The sequence below is a fragment of the Medicago sativa genome, chromosome 6 (genome assembly GCF_051527215.1).
Source record: "Medicago sativa cultivar Bolivia chromosome 6, Bolivia_mono, whole genome shotgun sequence".
Taxonomy (NCBI): Eukaryota; Viridiplantae; Streptophyta; class Magnoliopsida; order Fabales; family Fabaceae; genus Medicago; species Medicago sativa.
Genome location: NC_140754.1, coordinates 84,499,916 through 84,521,047, shown reverse-complemented (window position 1 = coordinate 84,521,047; position 21,132 = coordinate 84,499,916). Strand labels below are relative to the sequence as shown.

The 21,132-nt window shown below is 33.3% G+C and overlaps 3 protein-coding genes and 1 pseudogene across 3 annotated transcripts; 1 reads left to right on the top strand and 3 right to left on the bottom strand.

Moving 5' to 3' along the window:
• Positions 1-973: 973 nt before the first annotated feature.
• On the bottom strand, positions 974-2,449 carry LOC146917556 (F-box/kelch-repeat protein At3g06240-like). Its single transcript, XM_085717277.1, has one exon. It carries the CDS (start codon positions 2,359-2,361, stop codon positions 1,108-1,110), a length of 1,254 nt encoding a protein of 417 aa, XP_085573403.1. The 5' UTR covers positions 2,362-2,449; the 3' UTR covers positions 974-1,107.
• Positions 2,450-8,739: 6,290 nt separating this feature from the next.
• On the bottom strand, positions 8,740-10,685 carry LOC146917555 (F-box protein CPR1-like). Its single transcript, XM_085717276.1, has one exon. It carries the CDS (start codon positions 10,568-10,570, stop codon positions 9,302-9,304), a length of 1,269 nt encoding a protein of 422 aa, XP_085573402.1. The 5' UTR covers positions 10,571-10,685; the 3' UTR covers positions 8,740-9,301.
• An 852-nt stretch (positions 10,686-11,537) lies between these two features.
• Positions 11,538-12,089, top strand: LOC146917554 (uncharacterized). The gene has a single exon (XM_085721892.1). It carries the CDS (start codon positions 11,538-11,540, stop codon positions 12,087-12,089), a length of 552 nt encoding a protein of 183 aa, XP_085578018.1.
• A 4,214-nt stretch (positions 12,090-16,303) lies between these two features.
• LOC146917553 (uncharacterized) lies at positions 16,304-19,948 on the bottom strand (annotated as a pseudogene).
• Positions 19,949-21,132: the final 1,184 nt, after the last annotated feature.

The following is a 21,132-nucleotide window of genomic DNA, read 5'->3' as shown; positions in this document are numbered from 1 at the left end:
TTTGCCCTTCAAATTCTTCCACTGAAAAGAACATTGAAAGACTGGTGATGTGAATTGGGGAATTCTTGCGGCCATTTTGTCCAAGACCTCCTCATGTGAACTCTGAGATTTCACAAATAAAAACAAGAACGGAATTCAAAACATACTAGCAGTCTTGTGCGAATTTGCTAAAGCTGGTAAGAGTCTTTATAAGAAAGGAGACTAATAGATTAATAGATTTCAACTAAGCCGTCAAGCTTGAACAAGTGCAGTTTGTTGATTTCGATTTGGAATGCAAAAGAAAATGATACTATGATTACTGGTTGAACTCTTTAAACCATCACCTACTATCACAGACACAAATTGTCTTCGGACAATGTGTACTTCACACTTACATACTTTATGGCAGCTTTGATCTCATTCTGGCTGCATGAATTGTACTCTTGCTCACTCATATTTTGTTGCATTAATATGCAGAGAATCACAGAGAAATAGAATAACGTTGTGATTACTGATAGAATGCTGGCTAGGCTGTTATCTTCAACAAATCACAGCGAAAAACATACGACATAAACTTCAAATAGAACAAATAACAATCAAACCTTAATCTTTTGGAAAATTCATAGCTCAACACCTTGAACTAGCTTGTTTCCAGAAGTGATCAAAGCCTGATTTCAAGCTCATCACTGCATTCTAGAAATGCATGGTGAAATTTATGTAGAACTTCTTAGACCAGTTATGCATAGCAGGATTTTGCTCGATTGAACAAGAGACATTCATCAACAAAGAACAAGTGGGAAATACGAATTGACTTGTGTTGATTGGATTCCCAGTATCATAAGAGAAAGTTTTTGAGCAATCTGTAATAGTCTACTTTTGAGCACTTATGTATGAAATTCAAAAAAACAATGCAACACCCAACATTAATTCTTTTCATATAGAAATCAAATCAGTTTGCAAATGGAAAGAGACTAAACATTAAAAACAAAATTGGTAAAGCAAGGTCAAATGATTTCATAATTTAATTGACAATAATTGTGAAATGCACAATTGACAAGCCAGTTTGCATAAAATGTAATATCTCAACAACCACAATCATATACCTCTTGGTGAAAACAAGAAAAACAATTAACTACTTGTTCCTCCAATTGGAAGAATGTTTCCCTTGTATATTATTATTCGAGTAGAATGACTTGCTTTATAACCAAGTTCCTCAATCATTTGGGTACTTAGATCAAACCAGACTAGTTCTTCGTCTTTTCTTTGAAAGAATATTTCCCCTTTCGTCCCAACTCCGATAGGACGCTTAATGCAAGACAGTGGTCCAACAATAAAGAGTTTGGTCCATGATTCTTTCATACCTAATCCACCCAAAATTGATATGTGAAAAGTAGTAGTTTGTTCATGATATGAGATCAATGCAATGAAATCATTTATCACTGCCAAGTTTATCCACAATGCTTCAACTTCAAAACAATCATCTAAGTCTGAGGGTATGGGTGTTACTAAGAACACCTCATTACTCAAGTAAAATGACACCAAACATGGTCCATTAGGATTTTCTTCTTCATCTTTTTCAGACAACCAATGACACACTCCACCCAGGTATACTTGGGTTCCCTCAGTATAGTCTGAAGAAGACGGCATGCTAACATCAAGTTTCCTCCACAAGTTATTTCTTAGACTATATATCTCCCATATAGGTCCTAAGGATATTTCTCCCGACCAATATAGAGACATTATCTCTTCTACGTAACCAGGGTATACCAGTGACGGCACTATACTAAAACGTACATATCGAATGACTTTAATGTCATTTATAACATGGTCATAACCAAATCCATGAACATCGGAAACAATACGAACATCAACAAAATCCTTAGCATCATTTGGGATAAACCACTTAATTGAATCAATGTTGTAAGAAGGAAGGATCTTGATTGCCTGGGTTTCTGGCATCAACAATATAATTTTGCCCGAATGATCATACTCATAGAGACAAAGTATACCATTAATACTACCAAAACCAAAAATACAAAAATTGTATAGGTTTGCGAATGGATTTGAGAATTCTAATTTCACCTTATTCTCAAACATCTCACCAGAAAGAGAATAAAAAACATCTTCATAATAGGGTTCATTCAACTGTAAGAGTATAGATGCTCCGTCGTAATAAGAACCACAGTGCAAATTAGATAAGAAATTGTTGCGGAACATGTTCATGAAATGAGTATTTTCAAATAAGAGATACCAAGATTTACGAATGCATCCAAATCGCTTCAAAGATTTAAGAGGCAATTTCGATAGAATGGATAAGGCAATATCATCGAGTATATAGTTTCTCACCTTTCCCTTTGTTGCAAACACAGTTTTCTTATCCATTGCAAATCGTGATCGGTGATCTGCGAATTCACCCGTACACACGTAATTTCCACTCTCCTTTGTCTCACTCAAAATGAATTAGTTTCGAGAGCAGTAGTAACCCTACCCCTAGCTTTAAAAGGGGAAGAAAAGGCATTGACACCATAAATTATAATTTTTTCTCTCTTCTATTAAAAATGATTTTCTTTAAAAAATAATCAAAATAGGTATTATAAAATTTATTTTTTAAGAAAACTAATTTTGAGAATACCTACACATAAGCAAATTTATTTAGTTCTCAAGATTTTGAATTTAATCCAGCAATACGAATTTTAACCTTAACAAATAATAAAAATATCAAATCAAATTGAATCATAATTAAAAAAAATAGTACGTCAAAAAATATAATAATCCATCAAATTATCATACAAATAATAAAAATATCAAATCAAATTGAATCATAATTAAAAAAAAATAGTACGTCAAAAAATATAATAATCCATCAAATTATCATGATCCAATATAGTTTTATTTTTTCTTTAGCCGGGCCTGGGACTGGCCTTGGCAGGATTGATCCATGATTATTATTAATCATTTATTCTTTAAATAATTTTTATAAAAAAATTCAAAAGCCTCAAATTTTATTTTTGAATGGCAAAAAAAATATATTAAAACATAGTACAAAGGTATTCTAGCTCATCTAAGAAAGGTAAGATGCTATGAAAAAGTTTCCATAAAACAATCACTTTACATCCTATCTAAAACTTCACTTAACATGGTCAAAAATTTGGTTCCATTCCATCATTGCCTTTATACTAAAACTTTTCATAAATTTATAGCTATATTTACACACACATGCACTATATTTCACTGCCTGTATATGTCAAAATTAAGCTTAGACACACAACGTCAATGACGATGTAGATCCAATCGTAGTGTGGTGCGGGTTCCTTCAGTGACAATCAAATTCACACATGTATATATAAGCTTAGTTCCTTTGCAGCCTCTCGGATCAAATTCAAACGATGAATTAATGTAACTAACAAGAAGTTACAACGATAAATACAACGATTAAAAATTGATAGCACATGAAGTATATATACCAAACCAACACAATTCATTATTCTTTACTACATTGTTCAAATAGAGAATTAGTATACTTGAATAATGTCCATCTGCCAACTTTTCCAATGGGTTTTCTCCATTTTAGGTTGATTTGTTGAAGATAGAAGCCTGGCCCACATCATATTAGTTATCACTACAATATATGTCTGTGTTGCATAACAATATTACAAAGCATATGAGAGTTAGCAGAGTACTGTTCATGCAGCCAGAATGTGATCAATATTGCTATAGCATGTTATAGTTACCAAACAAATTATTATGCAGTACACATTGTCAGAAGCATTACTTAGAACAACTAGGATCATATAGGTTGGATCTATAATACAGAAAAGAGAAGGCCGCCTGCATGTGCATGCTCGTTTGTCTCACAAGAACAAAATGATAAAATCATGCGGCAGAAAATATCTTCATAAACATTTATAAGGCACTCCAATGACATTGTTATGATACAAATGATGGAGTCAGAACTCCCATGTAAAGCCGGGAAACAAGACTGCCAGGTGGAGGCGGTTAGGAATGAGGCGGAAATCAAAGAGAGTATAAGAAGCTGCAGGAAGCTGTGCACACACAAGCTCGCAGAAACCAGAAGCCAAACTAGCAGTCAGAACAGTCCGAAGACCGAAATTACCACTGCGAAACCATGACAGAAAAGAGCAGACCACCGAAGCAAACTAAAGTCAAGCATCCCCAAAACAAAATATACATCTTATCAAACAACTATAAGGATCCTCGTCTCCATAATACAAACAATGCAGCAATTTCAATCTACCGAATCCCCGTCTCCACGACATAACTTTGATATCCTCCACCACCTCTTTAGGATCCTTACCTTACCTTCCAAATGGTCCAAAGATGTGTGCCAAATCAAACAAAATCCCTTGCTATGTTTCTTATTTCTAGCACCCCACTCAGACAAGAAACTTGTGAGGCGAGATCACAAAATAAAAAGATGTGAACATGAGTTTCTATGTTACCAACACAAAAGACAATGCTTCAATGCATGCAAATAAATTACACCATACCGCGCTAAAGTATTTCTCATACGATTCCTATTATGAAGGAGTTTCTATGAGTAAGCAATAGCTTTTGCTGGTGCCAGGCTTTTCGATAGACTATGAAACACACTAGTCTCCGTCCCAAGATAAGTCTCATTCAACATCTCCCCAGCAATCAACGAGTATGCCGATTTAAAGGTAAAAGCTCCATCGTCATCGGGACTCCAAACCCACCTGTCCTCCTCCAGAGATAGATAAGGTATTATTTAACAATCATAAACCTGCATTATTGTTTATGCTTACTCTATCTTACCTTATTATCCAATGCAAATTAAGCTATTATGATGGTGCAGAGGAGTTGAATTTATATCCATCATTACATAACCAAATTAATTCAGCATAAGACCTATACTTACCGACAATAGAAAGAGCAAATATATTGCATTTATAATGGTTTTCCATTAAAATGATATTGTTGTAACACAACTATGATTAGAAATTGAAGTGAAAAGTACCTAATTGTCACAAAGTACATATATCTGATCTTTTTTCTCGCAGTCTTTCAAATCCAATACATCTAAGCTCCCCCAGCGTAAAAAAACGTTAGTCCAACCACATCACCCTTCCAATTCCGAAACAGAATGACTATAACTCAAACACAGCCCTTTTTAGACAACAACTAATGGCCTTGCACAACACCATAACTTCATAATATGTAAAATAAGGCTACATGGCCATTTGTTAGTAATATGAATCACAAATCTAACTAGTTTCACAGATTAGCACAATAATTCAGCTACAAGGTTATATAACATGAAAATAGTTGCAGAAAATATATTCCATATAGCAGTAATATAATTATTTTATGAACAAGCATTAAATGAAGCCTTTCTGGTCTTGAGCAAATTTACTGAAACTGGTATTAGTCTTTACAACAAAGGGAACATGAAGTAGTTTATCATCTGGATTTGAAATACAAAAGAAAAAATAAACAAGAAAACTAAACAAAAAGATCATTCTATTCATTGATACATTGAACAAAATTAGGTTGCAAATAAAAATAGAGTAAGCATTCAAAATAAAATTGTTTTTTTGTATTTTTTAAATTCAAAATATATTAATAAGTTCAATACAAGCATAATGTGTGCAAAAGTAGAGAACAAGGCAGCAAAGATTACAAGAAACTTGATCCAGAGAAGCCACAACAAAGCAGCAACTCCAACCCCTACTACAAGATACTACCACACCTATATGATCACCCACCTCACCATAAAGCTAACAAAGTGCGAGAAGGAAAGTACCAGATACCAACAAAAAACTAAGAAGTCACCACTAGAAAACTGTAAAGATCCTAAGGCAGTAAATACATACTGTTGAATGCATAGGACTGCAAAATGGTATGGATAAAAATCATATCCCAAAACATTCCCAATGGCACAAAATTCCTGCAGAACAGTACCAACCAAAGTCATAGATCAAATTGCCCACGATGCAGCCTTGCCAGCAACATCAATCATATATCTCTTGGTAAAGTTACCAACCAAAATATATCTATTAGAACAAACAAATATCATGCTCAATGAACTCACATAGAAAGGTATACAATTTTGTCATCCGTTGACAATTCCACTTGAATGAGTGGAATTGTCATTGCTTCTTAAACAGAACTTTGAGCAATAACTGTGCAGTAAACATTGTCAGAAGCGTTACTTGGAACAACTAGGATCATATATGTTGGATCTATAATACAGAAAAGAGATGCCAGCCTTGAGTGAGCGCATTCGTGTGCACGCTTGTCGTGGAAGATCAAAATGATTAAAGTGCGTGCCAGAAAATATCTTCATAAACATTTATCAGGTAAGAGAATTGCAAAGGAATAAAACGGATCATCGTTATAATACAAATGGTGGAGTCGGCACTCCCATGTAAAGCCGGGCAACAAGACCGCTAGGTGGAGGCGGTTAGGAATGATGCAGGAACCAAGGAGGATACGAGAAGAACTAATCATAAACTAAGGGAGTTAAAGTTAGTGTGACAGTGAGTATAAGGGTGAGGATAGCTATTGGAAAAAAGAGTATGAAATATCTATACTCTATCCGCTACTATCCTTCACTGAAATATTCTGTAACGGTCTACTATTGAGCATTTGTATGAAATTCAAAATAATTATCCAACATCCATAAGTGATGCTATGTTGAAATTAAGCTATTTATGAAATGACATTCTCAAAGTCTAAGAGCCAGTAGCAATAAGAAATCATAAATTGGAAGCTGAAAAAAACTAAAAACATATTAAAATCGAACAAAATACAAAAGCCAATATTCTGCTACAATTCATGAGAAATTTAAACAAAAAGATAAGTGGTGGCAGTGACCGTGGGTGATAGTCTAGACACTTCAGCGAGTAATCATAGGATAAATGTGACTTGTTGTAATATTCACACTGGACAAAGAAATCAAGATGATGCAATCAATGATCACTCGGAAGAGAGAAAATCATAAATCTGCACATTGAATTTAGGAACTTATGAAGTAATGTCAGGTTTCTACCTGCATCAATAAATTGGCTTTATAAATCATATTGTTACAATGAGAACAAAATAGTTATATGACGACACTGAACTAAAGAAAATTGTCTCCTCCTTTTAACAGATAAAGTGATCCAGCAAAGGCATTGTGATGCTTGAGCAACATTATGCTATGATTTGCCCTTCAAGTTATTTCCAATGGACTGATATGTAAGAACCCATGTGTGATTGGAGAAAATCTACTAAATGACAGTCAACTACTTATCTAAACAAATATATAGAATCCGACTAACCAAATAGCATGCAATTATAGCAGAAACCTAACAGATTGAGTTGATGTGACATTGAAAAGGGTAAATAATTTACCTTCCGTCTTCAAAGTGTAGGGTAAAAGGTCGGAAACATCCCTAGCACAGGGAGCACGATCCACAAACAGAGGAATGATCCATGAGCAGCTGAGAGTTTAATTATCGCCTGCATCATAAGACCTTAAATGTAAAACACCAACAAGGCGATAAATATCAATCAACCAAGCCCGTATGAAACATTACATTGAAATGGAGTCCCGGAAAACTCTTCCTCCTAGTCTTCGACAAGCTTCCATCTATAACCATATCAATAAATGGATAGACCGAATAATTGCTCGAACTAGAGATAAATCTCTTCAACCTTGAGGCTCACAGTCTTCAAATCCTACAAAACAACCATATTTCTTCTACTCCCTCCAGACCATTATTTCCGTCGTTTAATGCTACCACCATCTAGTCTCCATGAATGCAGCTTGCAGCCAAGCACTATTTCTGCCTCAGCTTGCAAGGATGTGAATACTGTGTCCCAACCATTAGTATTTTGATTTCTCATCTCTCAGTTTCAGTACCAGTACCAAATATATTCATGAAACAAAACCATATCACACATATCCATCATATATATATATGCACAGACACCCAGCACCTTAACAGAAACACTCGTCTCTTCCACAAACACAATCAGCACAATTATGTTATTATTTCCTTTTCAATTACTGCTTTACATTTTCCATATCCCTAACAATGATTACACAAATAAAATCATACAGAACAGCATAAAAACATTCCTTCTGGGGTGGTTCAACACGCCAAAAATTCACAGTATCACAAACTATTTTAAATATAATACCCTATGCAGTTACCTGCATTCCCTTAATTCAGATTTCAAGGATGTTCCTACTTGTTACTGGATATGCAGTAACACAATATTAAGAATAGTAAATTGCTAATGTTATCAACATCACATGCACAACGTTAACATACTGTCTTAGAAGGGCAGTGACAAACAATAAACAGATGCACGCGGAAAGAAAGAGTGTACCAATTTAAATTGACAGACCTACGGAAATAATTCATGAAGATTAATTTAGTTGAACTATGCCGTCAAGCTTGAACACGCCCAGTTTATTAATTTGGATTGGAATGCAAAAGGAAATATAGAGAAGAAAGACAAAGACAGTGACATTCAAATAGAGGTTTGTTACTTATTGGATAATCAACTTTTTCATATAGAAGATATTTCTACACAAAACTAGAGAGATTTGTTGCTGATTAGATTACCAAGTTTTTCATTCTTTTCATTGATATAGAAACAAAATTAGATTTCAAATAAAAAGAGAGTAAAGATTCAAAATAAAATTGATTTTTTGAAAAGGCAAGATATATTAATAAGTTCAATACAAGCACAACGTGTGCAAGTAAGGAACAAAGATACAAAGATTACAAGAAACTTGATACAGAAAACATCCCATACAGAGAAGCCAGAGCAAACCAGCAACTCCAACCCCTACTACATAATACTACCACTACGTACTAATTACTAGAAACAAGATACAACTATAATAACACTTTCCACCATAAAGCTAACAAAGCGCTAGAAGGAAAGTACCAGATGCTTTCAAAAAACAAAGAAATCTAGACTAGAAAACTATAAAGATCCAGGACATGTAATACATAATGTTGAATGCATAGGACTGCAATATGGTATGCATAAAAATCTGAACGCATAACATCCCAACGGCGCAAATTTCCAGCATAACAGTACCAACCATAGATACAGATCACAGAGTCCACATTGCAGCCACGACCAGGATACCCCTCACCAATATAACAAATGAAACCAGAGAAGTTGTGTTATCAAAATAAAATTGATAAAGCAAGACCAAATGGTGTCTTAATTTACTTGACAATAATTGTGATGCGCACAATTGACAATTCACTTTGTATACAAAGTAATAAACCAAGGACCACAATCGTATATATGTTGGTGAAAAGACGAACAATAATTAATTATTTAATCCTCCAAATGGAAGAATGCTTTCCTTGTAAACTATTATCCGACATTCTGGAAAATCCACTTTCAAACCAAGCTCCTCGATCATTTGGGTACTCAAATCAAACCAAGCTAGTTCTTTATCTTTTCTTGTAAAGAATATTTCCCCCTTTGTCCCCACTCCAAAAGGACGCTCAACACAAGGCAATGGTCCAACTGTGAAGAGCCTGGTCCATGATTCCTTCATACCAACTTCACCCAAAATAGATATGTGAAAAGTAGCCATCTTTTCACGATATGATATCAATGCAATGGACCCATTTAACACCACCAAGTTTATCCACTTGCACTTTGCTCCAACATCAAAACAATCGTCTACATCTGAGGGTATGGGTGTTATGAAGAACACTTCATTGCTCAAGTAAAACGATACCAAACTAGGTTGAAATGGGATATTATGTTCTTTCCAATATCCATAATCATTCCTACACAACCAATGACACACTCCATCCATGTAGACATGGGTTCCTTCTGTAATATTCAAAGAAGGTGGCATGTCAACATCAAGTTTCCTCCAGGAGTTACTTCTTAGGCTATAAATCTCCCATAAGGGGTCGAAATATTTGTTTCCCAGACATCTGTGGTGCATAGTTTCAAGATCTGGAAAAAATAGATAACGAATGACTTTATAGTCATCTGTAACAAAATCATAACCAAATCCATGAAGATAAGACACAAAGGTTAAAGAACGCTTAACATCATCGGGGACATATGAATCAACCAGACTTAGAGGAAGGAGCTTGAATTTCTGAGTAGCTGGGTTCCATAATACATGTTTGTATCCACAATATTGATGGAGCAAGATTATGCCATTAATACTTCCAAAACCAAAAAGATCAATATAGGTTTTGTCATCAAATGGATTTGAGAAATCTAATTTAACCATATTCTTAAACCTGTCACCGGAAAGAGTGTACAAAACTTGTAGCTGCTGGTAATGTGGCCAGGTCGCAACCTTTAGGAGTAGAGGTGATCCGTCGTCATAATGACGATTAGATGATAAGAAATTGTTGCGGAACATGTTCATGAAATGAGTATTTTCAAATAAGAGAGACCATGATTTGTGAACACATTCAAAACGCTTCAAAGATTTAAGAGGCAACTTTGATTGAATGGAAAAAGCAATATCATCAGGTATATAGGTGTTTCTCACCGTTGCAGACACCGATTTCTTCTTCTTCATCACATTCTCAATTGAATCCAAAGTGTTCGTGTTCTCCATAGAAGCTAAGCGAACTTCCTTTGTCAATGATTTGTTCTTCTCCACTGATTTGATTTTGGAATTGTAAACCCTAAAGCCCTAATTATGGATTGTTAGGGTTTTGAATTGAAAGAGCAGAGACTGAGTGTGTAAGTGATCACAGAAGTTATCAAAATTTTAGGGTTAAATATGTTTTGGTCTTATAAATATATCAATTTTTCGTTTTAATTTCTCTGAAATTTTCCTTCAACTTTTAATCCCCAAAATTTTTTTCATCTTCACCTTTGGTCCCTGCTCCTAAGTAAACTCATATGTAGAATTCATATTTTTGAATAAAATTTTGTATAAAAATTAATAATATTATAAGAATCACTCCAAAAAAAATTAGAATTTTTCAACAGAACATAAATTTAATATGAATTTTTATATTTTTCACGGTGAAAAATTCATATTTAATTTATATTTTCTTAAAAAAATTAATTATTTTTGAGAAATATTTTTACAATATTCTACACGTATTAGCACAATTTTATTAAAAAAATACTAAAATTAACTTGAAAATATGGATCAAAAGTAGTGATTGAAAATTTTACAAAGACTAAAAGTTGAAGAAATTTTTTAGAGAGTAAAACGAAAAGTTCGTATTTTTATAGGGACTAAAAATATATTTAACCCAAAATTTTAAAATAGTATCTGATTGTACACTTAATTAGTCAAAATAATCTTGACGCTAAAATGATACATCAATACACTTACTCACAATAACTCTTTTCATATATTGACGGATATGATAATAAGTAAATACTTATAATACTGATATGAAAATAAGTAAGTATATTAAATGACTAATATGATAATTTTAACGAAGTATTTTAATGTCAAAGACTATTTTGACTACTCGTTACACATTTATGTGTCAGTCTTTATGTTCTTTTTATTGTGCTAATGTGTGTAGATTATCAATGATAAATTATAGAATAACGTTCTTATGGAGCAAGATTATGTGGTAGATACGGTGGCAGCTCCTATTTGGCATAACGACATCCCTTTGAAGGTTGTGTTGTTTGTGTGGCGTTTGTTTCGTGACCGGCTTCCTACGAGGAGTAATCTTTTTCGCCGCAATGTTGTAAATTTTGATGCTCAAAGTTGTGTTGGTGGTTGTGGCTTTGTTGAAACATCGACCCATTTGTTTTTTAACTGTAATTTCTTTGCAACGGTTTGGAATTTCATTCTTCAATGGATTGGGATTACATCGGTTCTTAGTCAGGATGTATCATCGCATTTTGCGCAATTCCGGTTCTTAGGTGGTGTTTCTCGTTCGCGTCAGTCTATTTTACAGGTTATTTGGTGCGCGACCGTGTGGGAAATTTGGAAGGAAAGGAACAACAGAATTTTTAATGCAAAATATAGTCCTATTCTTCAGGTGGTGGACAGGATTAAATTGCTGACTTTCAAGTGGTTGAAGGTGAAGTATGCTTCTCTTCCCTTTAACTATCATGGTTGGTGGCTTAGTCCGTTCACGCTTTTAGGCATAGGATAATCTATGTTGTTTCTTTTGGTGTTTTTTCGGGCTTGTTCTAACCTTGTATTTATTGTTGTTATACTGTTTTGACTTTGGTGTTTCTTCCTTAGCACACCTAGTGCTAGGAAGGCCATTGTTGTGTTAATATATTCCATTTTAGCTTCTTCAAAAAAAAATGATAAATTATAGAAATTTTGCGTGTAAATTACAAATGATATTTTATATAAATTTTTTGATATAGATCAAATTATAAGTATAGATATTTTTCTTTCAAAAAAAAAGCATAGATATTTTGTGACTTTCAAATGTAACAAACTCATTAAACCATATTTATATTTTTTAATGACAATAATATTATAAAAAAAATCTTATCTTTTTTAATTACACCAACAATATAACATTATTTTCTTCAAAAAAAAAAATAACATTATTATAAAAAAAAATTTATAGTATAGATAAGTCAAAGTTTTTTTTTTCGGACTAGACTTATACACCTTAAATGTGAAAAAATGAAGAATTGGGATTCGAACCTACCCCTGCATTTCAATCTTCACGAACCTATCAACCGAATAATTTAAATGAAGGGTATAATGGAAAGATAAAAAAATCAATCTAAAATTATGTATTTCATATATGTGTGTGTGGGGGTATAAATTCATCCTTTTGTTATTATATTTTTAATGCTTTAATTTTTGAAGAAACCTTAAAATGAGAGCTTAGAATAGTTTTTCATGAAAAGTCATTTTAATTATTTTATCTTTGTGCTACAATTATTTTTGGATATTAAAATTTTTAAAAATGATTAAAATGAGAAATTATTATTATGTTGAGTAGCTAGTCGTATCATCTTTTTTTTTTTTTTGTGGTGGCCGGGATTCGAACCCCGGACCTTGCATATACTATGAATTGTCCTTATCAACTGAGCTAAGCTCGCGTGGACAGTTGTATCACCTTTTAAAGTGAATGAGTAGAGTGCAGAGTTCACAAGTTAATTTTTTTTTAAAATTTAGGATTGAATAAGTTTTTTTTATTCTTAAAAATATATCATTTTTTTTTAGAGATATTCTTATAGATATATCAAAATTTGTTTTTGTCCCTCTAAATAACTTCTTCAAACCATGTTCTTTTAAAGGTTTCATGGCCAACATTTATGGTTATTGTTTTCAAGTCAACTCATGTGTATCTTTCGAATAGTTATTTTTTGAAGAGGTTAAAATGAATTTTGTTACCAAACCAAAAAAGTTTTCAAGCACAAGATGTGTCAAAGAAAACTTAAAAGAGCTGCCAAGTTATACTGTTAACAAAAGAAAGACAGACTAGCATAAGCAACAGAAGGAGAAAGCTACAAGACAACTCTTACGCAAGGAAGAGGATTAAGTCTCTAATAATTGTAGTCGAAATCAAACAAGACATGTCGATTTAAACCACCAGAATGTATGGAGCTTAACCTTTTTGCCTAAAGAATGAATATCTTCCTCCTTATGATGAAATATGTGTATATTCCTCTCTTTTCATATTATCCATACAACTCAAAGTAATATAATGTTAAATGCCAATTAAACCGTTTTGAAAAACCACCTAAACCCGTAAACTGGGTTAGATGATCCATTACATTTTCTTGAGCCACCATTAAAAAACCTAACCAACAAGAAAACACCATCCAAATTTTACCATAAAAATTTCATCTAAGAAATAGATGATCCATATCCTCGTTCAAAACAAAACCACTAATTGTTCATTGGCCGAAAGAACATTCCTCCGAACTAAAGTTACCTCTCGTCGGAATTCGATTATGAATCAAATGTCAAGCAAACAAATTTATTTTTAACGGGACTACTTTTAACCATAACAGATTACTAGTGACAACTTTACTATTAACATGCGATCCCCGCCAAGCTTCCTCGATCAAACTTTGTGACAACTTTTGAACAATTTTCTCTCACATACTCACGTGATGTTCTTTTCTCTCCTTATTACCAATAAAAAAAGAGAAAAATAAGGTTGTCACATAAGTTGTCATCAAATAGTTGTACAAATATCAGTACTATTTAAAAAAAAAATACCTATTATTTATGTAGTTTTATTCATTATTGAATTAATTCAATAGTTTGCACAAATACTTTTTTAATGATTTTTACTTCGTGATATTTTTGTTTTTATGTGGCGTTGTTTTTTCGTCATTTTGGTGTAGCTTTGTTTGATGTTCTTTTTTTTTTTTTGCAGTATTGATTTGATATTGATAGAATATAGCTCAACGTCGATTAATGACTTCATCATGTCCACTTTTGTATGCAGCATGGTTACATTAAATTATATAAGCATGATGCTTTAACGTATTATCTATAACAATATATAAGGGAAAATATAGATTTTGGGCAAAATTTTTCATTATTCCAATTATATCACCAAACAAATTTTTCAATGGAATTTACAAATGCAAGTGGTAGCAATCTTTATTTGGTATCACAACACACATGAAGAGTCAAGTGTAGCAATCTCCATTTGGTATTCACAAATTCATTTCTGGAGTAGATTCAATAATTTTATAATAGAAATATATGTATTTTAGGCAGGGCCGTTCCTAGCATTTTAGGGGACTTAGGCATAGTTTGAAAAAAGGCCTCTTACATAATACATCATAAACTTTTTTAGTTTCTTGTTATGATTTTATTATCACTTCATTTTGTTTTTTTTTCCTTCGCTTTTCACTAAAAGATAAAAGTTTTTTTAGGCAACATCTTCAAATAAATCAAATACTCCATAGAAACAAAAAACCATAGAATTAGAGAACAATTGCTCCTGTGAAGTAGACTGAAATTTTTTTAGTAGACCTATTTTCAACTAAAATATAATTTGTTTAGTTGTGAAGATTCTCACTATTTTTCAACTAAAAATATCACAAATATTTTTAATATTAGTAAGACAGGAACAAAGAGCCCCAAAAAATATCACAAATTTCTTGGCACATTATTAGGAACAAAGGATCTAATTTTTTATTTTGGAGGGTGTAAATAGAAAGCTTTGTTTTGTATGAGGTATATATGGTAAATTGGATCAAAAGGGCCAAAACAATAACAGACTTCAGCCCATTCTTTAAGGTCAATGTTTCGGGCCTGTCTGTTTGTAAAATTCACTATAGAAACCCCCCAAAATTCAGTTCTTGCTAAATACACCCCCACAGATTAAAAAAAATGGGGCCCCCCTTAGGCATGGACCTAGGCCGTCGTACTCCCGGCCTATGCCTAGGGCCGGCCCAGATTTTAGGAGAAATATGTTAGAGGAGGATTCAAGATTTGTATTTTTATTGTCTAATTGTCAATAGTTTACTTTTGATTAAATTAAATTATTGTGGTTGTTTCTAAACTTGTTATCAAGATTTGTAATCTTGTAGTAGTAAGACTTTGAATTTATTATTTAATGTTTTTTTATTACAATGGTGTGTTAGGATGAGTAGTGAATTTGACAAAATCACAATGACATTGTAATTTTGTTGAAATTCCAAAGTATAGTAGCATGTTTGGATGGGCGTGGGTGAAGAATTTCTCACATTCCAATGTCATTTCAACACACTGAAGTACAAAATGTAAAGTTGCTTGAACAAGCGGTGATGCCGTGGTTATGCCAATTTCAACGTGAATCCAAACATACACTTACAAGAATATTAAATCTAGGTTGTTAGAATAATGCAGCTGACGAAATATGGCAGAAGAACACAATTCATTCTAGCCTACATTATTCAAGTAGAAAATCAGTCTACGTGTCCGTATAGAATCTCACATGGACAGAATAGAATCCATTCCAATGAAACATAAAAAGGTATATAAGTTTTTTCTTCTATTAACAAGTCTACTTCCTGCTATTTCTCCATGAACACATTGTCAGACGCGTTACTTGGAACAGCTCGGATCATATAGGTTGGATCTGTAACGCAATTTTTCAGAATTTTCACTCTTACAAATCTATATATTAGAGTTATGGCCAGCATTTTCTCCTGGGCGAAATGATCCTGGAAGATCGAAATGCTTAAAGTGGCAGAAAATATTTTCATAAAGATTTATCAGATAAAAAAAAAATAGAGCATCATCTGTATCGGTCTACTTTTGACCACTTATATCAAATCAGTGTTGCATTTTGATGCATATACTAAAAATAGAGCAAATGACAATCAAAACCATAATACTTTTGGATATCCAAAGCCCAACATCTTGTAGAAGCTTTTTTCCTGAAGAGTCCTATTTGTTGACAGAAAGCATGCTCTCGGAAAGAAGTTCCTGTCTCACACCTTCAGCAATCACAATAACCATGTGACCATTTTCCTTGAATCTTTTGTCTGTATATTCATAAAGTCCTCCAGGACCTTCAAGGTAAAACGGTGAAAGTCCATCAGTTCCTGTCTCAAACCGTTTTACTATATATAAAGAATTTCATGCAATTTCAACCTATTTTTTTTGCTGTTTCACAGTTCATGACAGATTGAAAAGCATGGAATCGAAAGTTGAAAACAAAAATAAAAATATGGATTTCTTAATGCAAACTGCAAAGTTGGTTAGCAATATCAGCAACTCATACAGTACTTCTCAAATCAAAATCCACAATGGGCAAAACCTCAGCAGCTCCTACGTAAACTAAAGAGAAATATGTCATTCAATTATGAAAACATCATTAACAAAAAAAAGGAGTTTAGTAATAATAAGATATAGTCATAGGATTGTATACCATTATCAGAACAGCGAGGCCAACAGAAAAAGTAGCATGACACACTCCATCGTTGTCGACATGGTTTCAGCTACTAAGTAAGTTGGACAAGAACAAGCTCGTCTATCAAACTCAGTTTTTGCCTTGACAAACATCTCCTCCACAACACGAATGCAGATTCTTATTCCAAACCGACAGTCACATGTAAAAATCATAGCGTCAACGTTGCACTTCACTTACCCCGGTAAAAGATGATAAAAAAACAAATTGCACTGTAACATTATTTTCCATACCCTCCAAACACCATGACATTCTATATTTTCCCATCACAAAATAAACAATAAGAATACACATGTTTGATACATTTGTAATTTTGTCACCATAGCGTCTCTGTCTATTTTGAAACGATCCTTCCAAAAATCTTGCCAAAGTTTTTTATTAAAGAAAAGTTCTGAATATGAAAATTTCCATAACAAGAAATTACTAACTCTAAGTTCTCCACTTGTCTGGATTAGTAAATCCTGGTAAGGAAACTCGGTACAATTAGTTTCCAATTCCTTTTGAATACAGTTTTCATCAATGTATTCTAAATGATGAAGCTTGTCTTGAACTCTCATGACTAAATTTGGAGAATACACAAGATCTGTGGGAAGACATTAAGTTAATGACGATTCTTAGTTTAACCTGGAATACCTGAAATGAAAACAAGAAGTTAGTATAGTAGACCTTTTCAATGTTTTCTTCTGACCTACATATGAATAAATAGTGCTAACAAATGAGATTTCTTGTTCTGTTATACTACCAACAAATTCGAAAGCATCCCTCATTTTACCACTTGGCCCTTTCAGATTTGCAAATACCAGCGGCTGGCATGATCATCATGATTGAAAATGGAAAAGAAGCTAGTGCAAGTATCCAAGATAGGAAGAGTGTCACTATAAAGCCAGAGAAAAATGCTGAGAGGTGAACCAAACAAAAACTAGTGTCACTTCTGCTTTACTGTGCTTGAGGATGATACCACTATCATTAATCTAACACACAACAAGTTGAAAAGTAATGTTCAAATTGTTATTGCATGGACAAAAATTTGCCACATAATTCTCAAATGACTTCTACAACAATAGAGATGAAGGTCAAGTATTAGTAATGAGAAATGTTACAACATTATAGCTCATGACAGAACACTGATTGACCGAAGTACTGCAAGAAAAGTAATGACACTAAATCTGGCAGGTATAGTTGGGTCGTTGTTTAAAAAGAACAATAGTATAGAGAACATAATTGAGTGATAGAAAACTAAATTGGGAGACTGGTGAAGTAAATTAGGAAATTCATATGGCCATCTTGTTCAATACCTCATGTGAACCTTAATAAAGGGAACATGAAAAAGATTAGTTGATTTGAACACGGCCAGTTTATTAATTTGGATATGGAATGTAAAGGAAAATATAAAGCAGAAAGTTAAACATAGTGGATACAAGCATAATGTAATCAAAGTTCATCCGGTGAAGCTAACAGATTATTCTTTTCATTGATATAATACAAAGATATAACACTACGTACTAATCATTAGAAAGAAGATACAGTTATGAATTATGATCACCCTCTCCACCATAAAGCTAATAAAGCCTTAGAAGGAAAGTACCAGATGCTTCCAAAAGACAAAGAAGTCTCCACTAGACAGTAAATACATACTGTTAAGGCACAAAATTCACAGATCAAAGTTCCCACGACCAGGATACCCCTAACCACGATCATGTATCTGTTGGTGAAACGAAGAATAACAATTAATCATTTATTCCTTCAAATGGAAGAATGCTTTCCTTGTAAATTGTTATCCGAGATTCAGGCCTCTCCACTTTAAAACCAATCTCCTCAATCATTTCGGTACTCAAATCAAACCAAGCTAGTTCTTCATCATTTCTTACGAAGAATATTTCCCCCATTGTACCCACTCCAATAGGACGCTTAACACAAAACAATGGTCCAATAGTGAAGAGATTGGTCCATGATTCCTTCATACCAATCTCACCCATAATTGATATGTGAAAAGTAGTTGTCTTTTCATGATATGAGAACAATGCAATGGTCCCATTTAACACTGCCAAGTTTCTCCAATTTGTTTCAACATCAAAACAATTTCTCCAATTTGTTTCAACATCAAAACAATCATCTACATCTGAGGGTATGGGTGTTATGAAAAACTCTTTGTTGCTCAAGTAAAACGATACCAAACATGGTTGAAATGGGATATCATGTGGGATATTATGTTTTTTGCAATATCCATAATCTTTCTGACACAGCCAATGACACACTCCATCCATGTAGACATGGTTACCCTCCGTGGTGTCCAAAGAAGGCGGCATGTCAACATCAAGTTTCCTCCAAGAGTTACTTCTTAGGCTATATATCTCCCATAAGGGTTCAAAATATTTATTTCCCAGACATTTATAGCGCTCATTGTTTGGATCTGCAAAGAAAATATAACGAATGACTTTATAGTCATTTGTAACAGAATCATAACCAAATCCATCAACATAACACACAATGCTATAATAACGCTTAACATCATCTGGAATATACGACTCAAATGGACTGGGAGGAAGGATCTTGTATTTCTTGGTAGATGGGTGCCACAATGCATGTCTGTATCTACATCCTTGATGGAGCAAGAGTGTGCCATTAATACTACCAAAACCAAAAATATCAAAATCTCTATTATGTTTAAATGGATTTAGAAATCAGATTTAACCATATTCTGAAACCTATCACCAGAAAGAGTATACAAAACTTGCATCCGGCTCATATCTGGCCATGCTGTAACCTTTAAGAATAGAGATGCTCCGTCGTAATGAGAAAGAATTAGATGATAAGTAATTGTTGCAGAACTTGTTCATGAAATGAGTATTTTCAGATAAGAGAGACCATGATTTGCAAACAGATTCAAATCGTTTAAAAGATTTAAGAGGAAGTTTCAACAGAATGGAGAAGGCAATATCATCAGATATATAAGTGTTGCTCACCGTTTCATTCTTCTTTCTTGCAGATACTGATTTCTTCTTCTTCTTCTTTTCCGTTGATTCGAGACGAGACCGAACATCTTCACTTTTGAGAACTCTTTTACCTGAACGCAAGTTAATGAAACCATTCTCCGTTGGATCCAAAGTTGTCGTCTTCTCCATTGATTTGATTTTGGAATGGTGAACCCCTCTTTTGGAATGGTAAACCCTAACAGGGTTTTGAGCCAAAAGAGAGAAAACCCTAATCAGCGCTGAGATAGTGAGATGAGACTCGGACTATAAAAAAAGGAAGGTGTTTCTATTTCTTTTTTTTTTTTTTGGTCAAGATGTGTTTCTATTTCTACTTGTGTTTTTTTTATTCTTTTATCTACTAGTTTTTTTTTCCTTATTCTTTTATTCTAGTAATACTGTTTTAAATTTTTTTTTTTTTTTGTCTTAGATGAAGTGTTAATCCACTGAAATCAAACTCACACACAACTGTGAGGTCCTGGGTTCAAACCCGGATCACCACGTCCGACCTTGCAATTTCACCATTTTCCAGTTGAACTAGGACTTCTAGACACTTTATATAGGATTTTTTTAATAATGGATACTTTATTTATTTTTTCTAATTAACCATCTAATATAATACTCCATCCATCCTAAATTATTTGTTATTTTAGCAATTTCAATTAAATGATGAAATGTAGATAATATTGTATTAAAAAAAGTAATTGTGAATAATTTTACAAAAATATCATTCATTAATGGTATGAAAAACAAAAAATAAAAGAATTAAAAAATATAACGTAATAATTAGTAAATGACATAATACGAAAAATGATCAATAATAAATTAATATCGTAAAATGACATATAATTTGGAACAAGCAAATTTTGTTGAAATGACATATAATTTGAGTCGGAGAGAGTAAAATTTACAGTGAAGTCCCGAGAGATTGTTACTTTTATTTATTTTTTAAATGATTTTTAAAGTGATTCATCTTTTTGTTAATACAAAATATCTAAAATTCGTCCTTGTGGGCTAAGCTCAGTTGGTAGGGACAATGCATAATATATGCAAAGGCCCAGGGTTCAAACCCTGACCACCACCAAAAAAAAATATATCTAAATTCACCTAACAAGCTATAAAGAAAAATACCCGTGATTTGGAGTGGTGACATCCATACTCAGGTATGCTTACCGTGGAACACCGCAGTTTTTGATTTAAAACCAACGAGATTTATGTGGGTTGTGGGAACGGGAGAAAACATTGATTTTTGGAAAATTAATTGGTAAGGTCCTCCGCTTGTGGAAACTATGCACATTCCGCACCCCTATTATCCAGGTTTCTCATGCACGCCTATT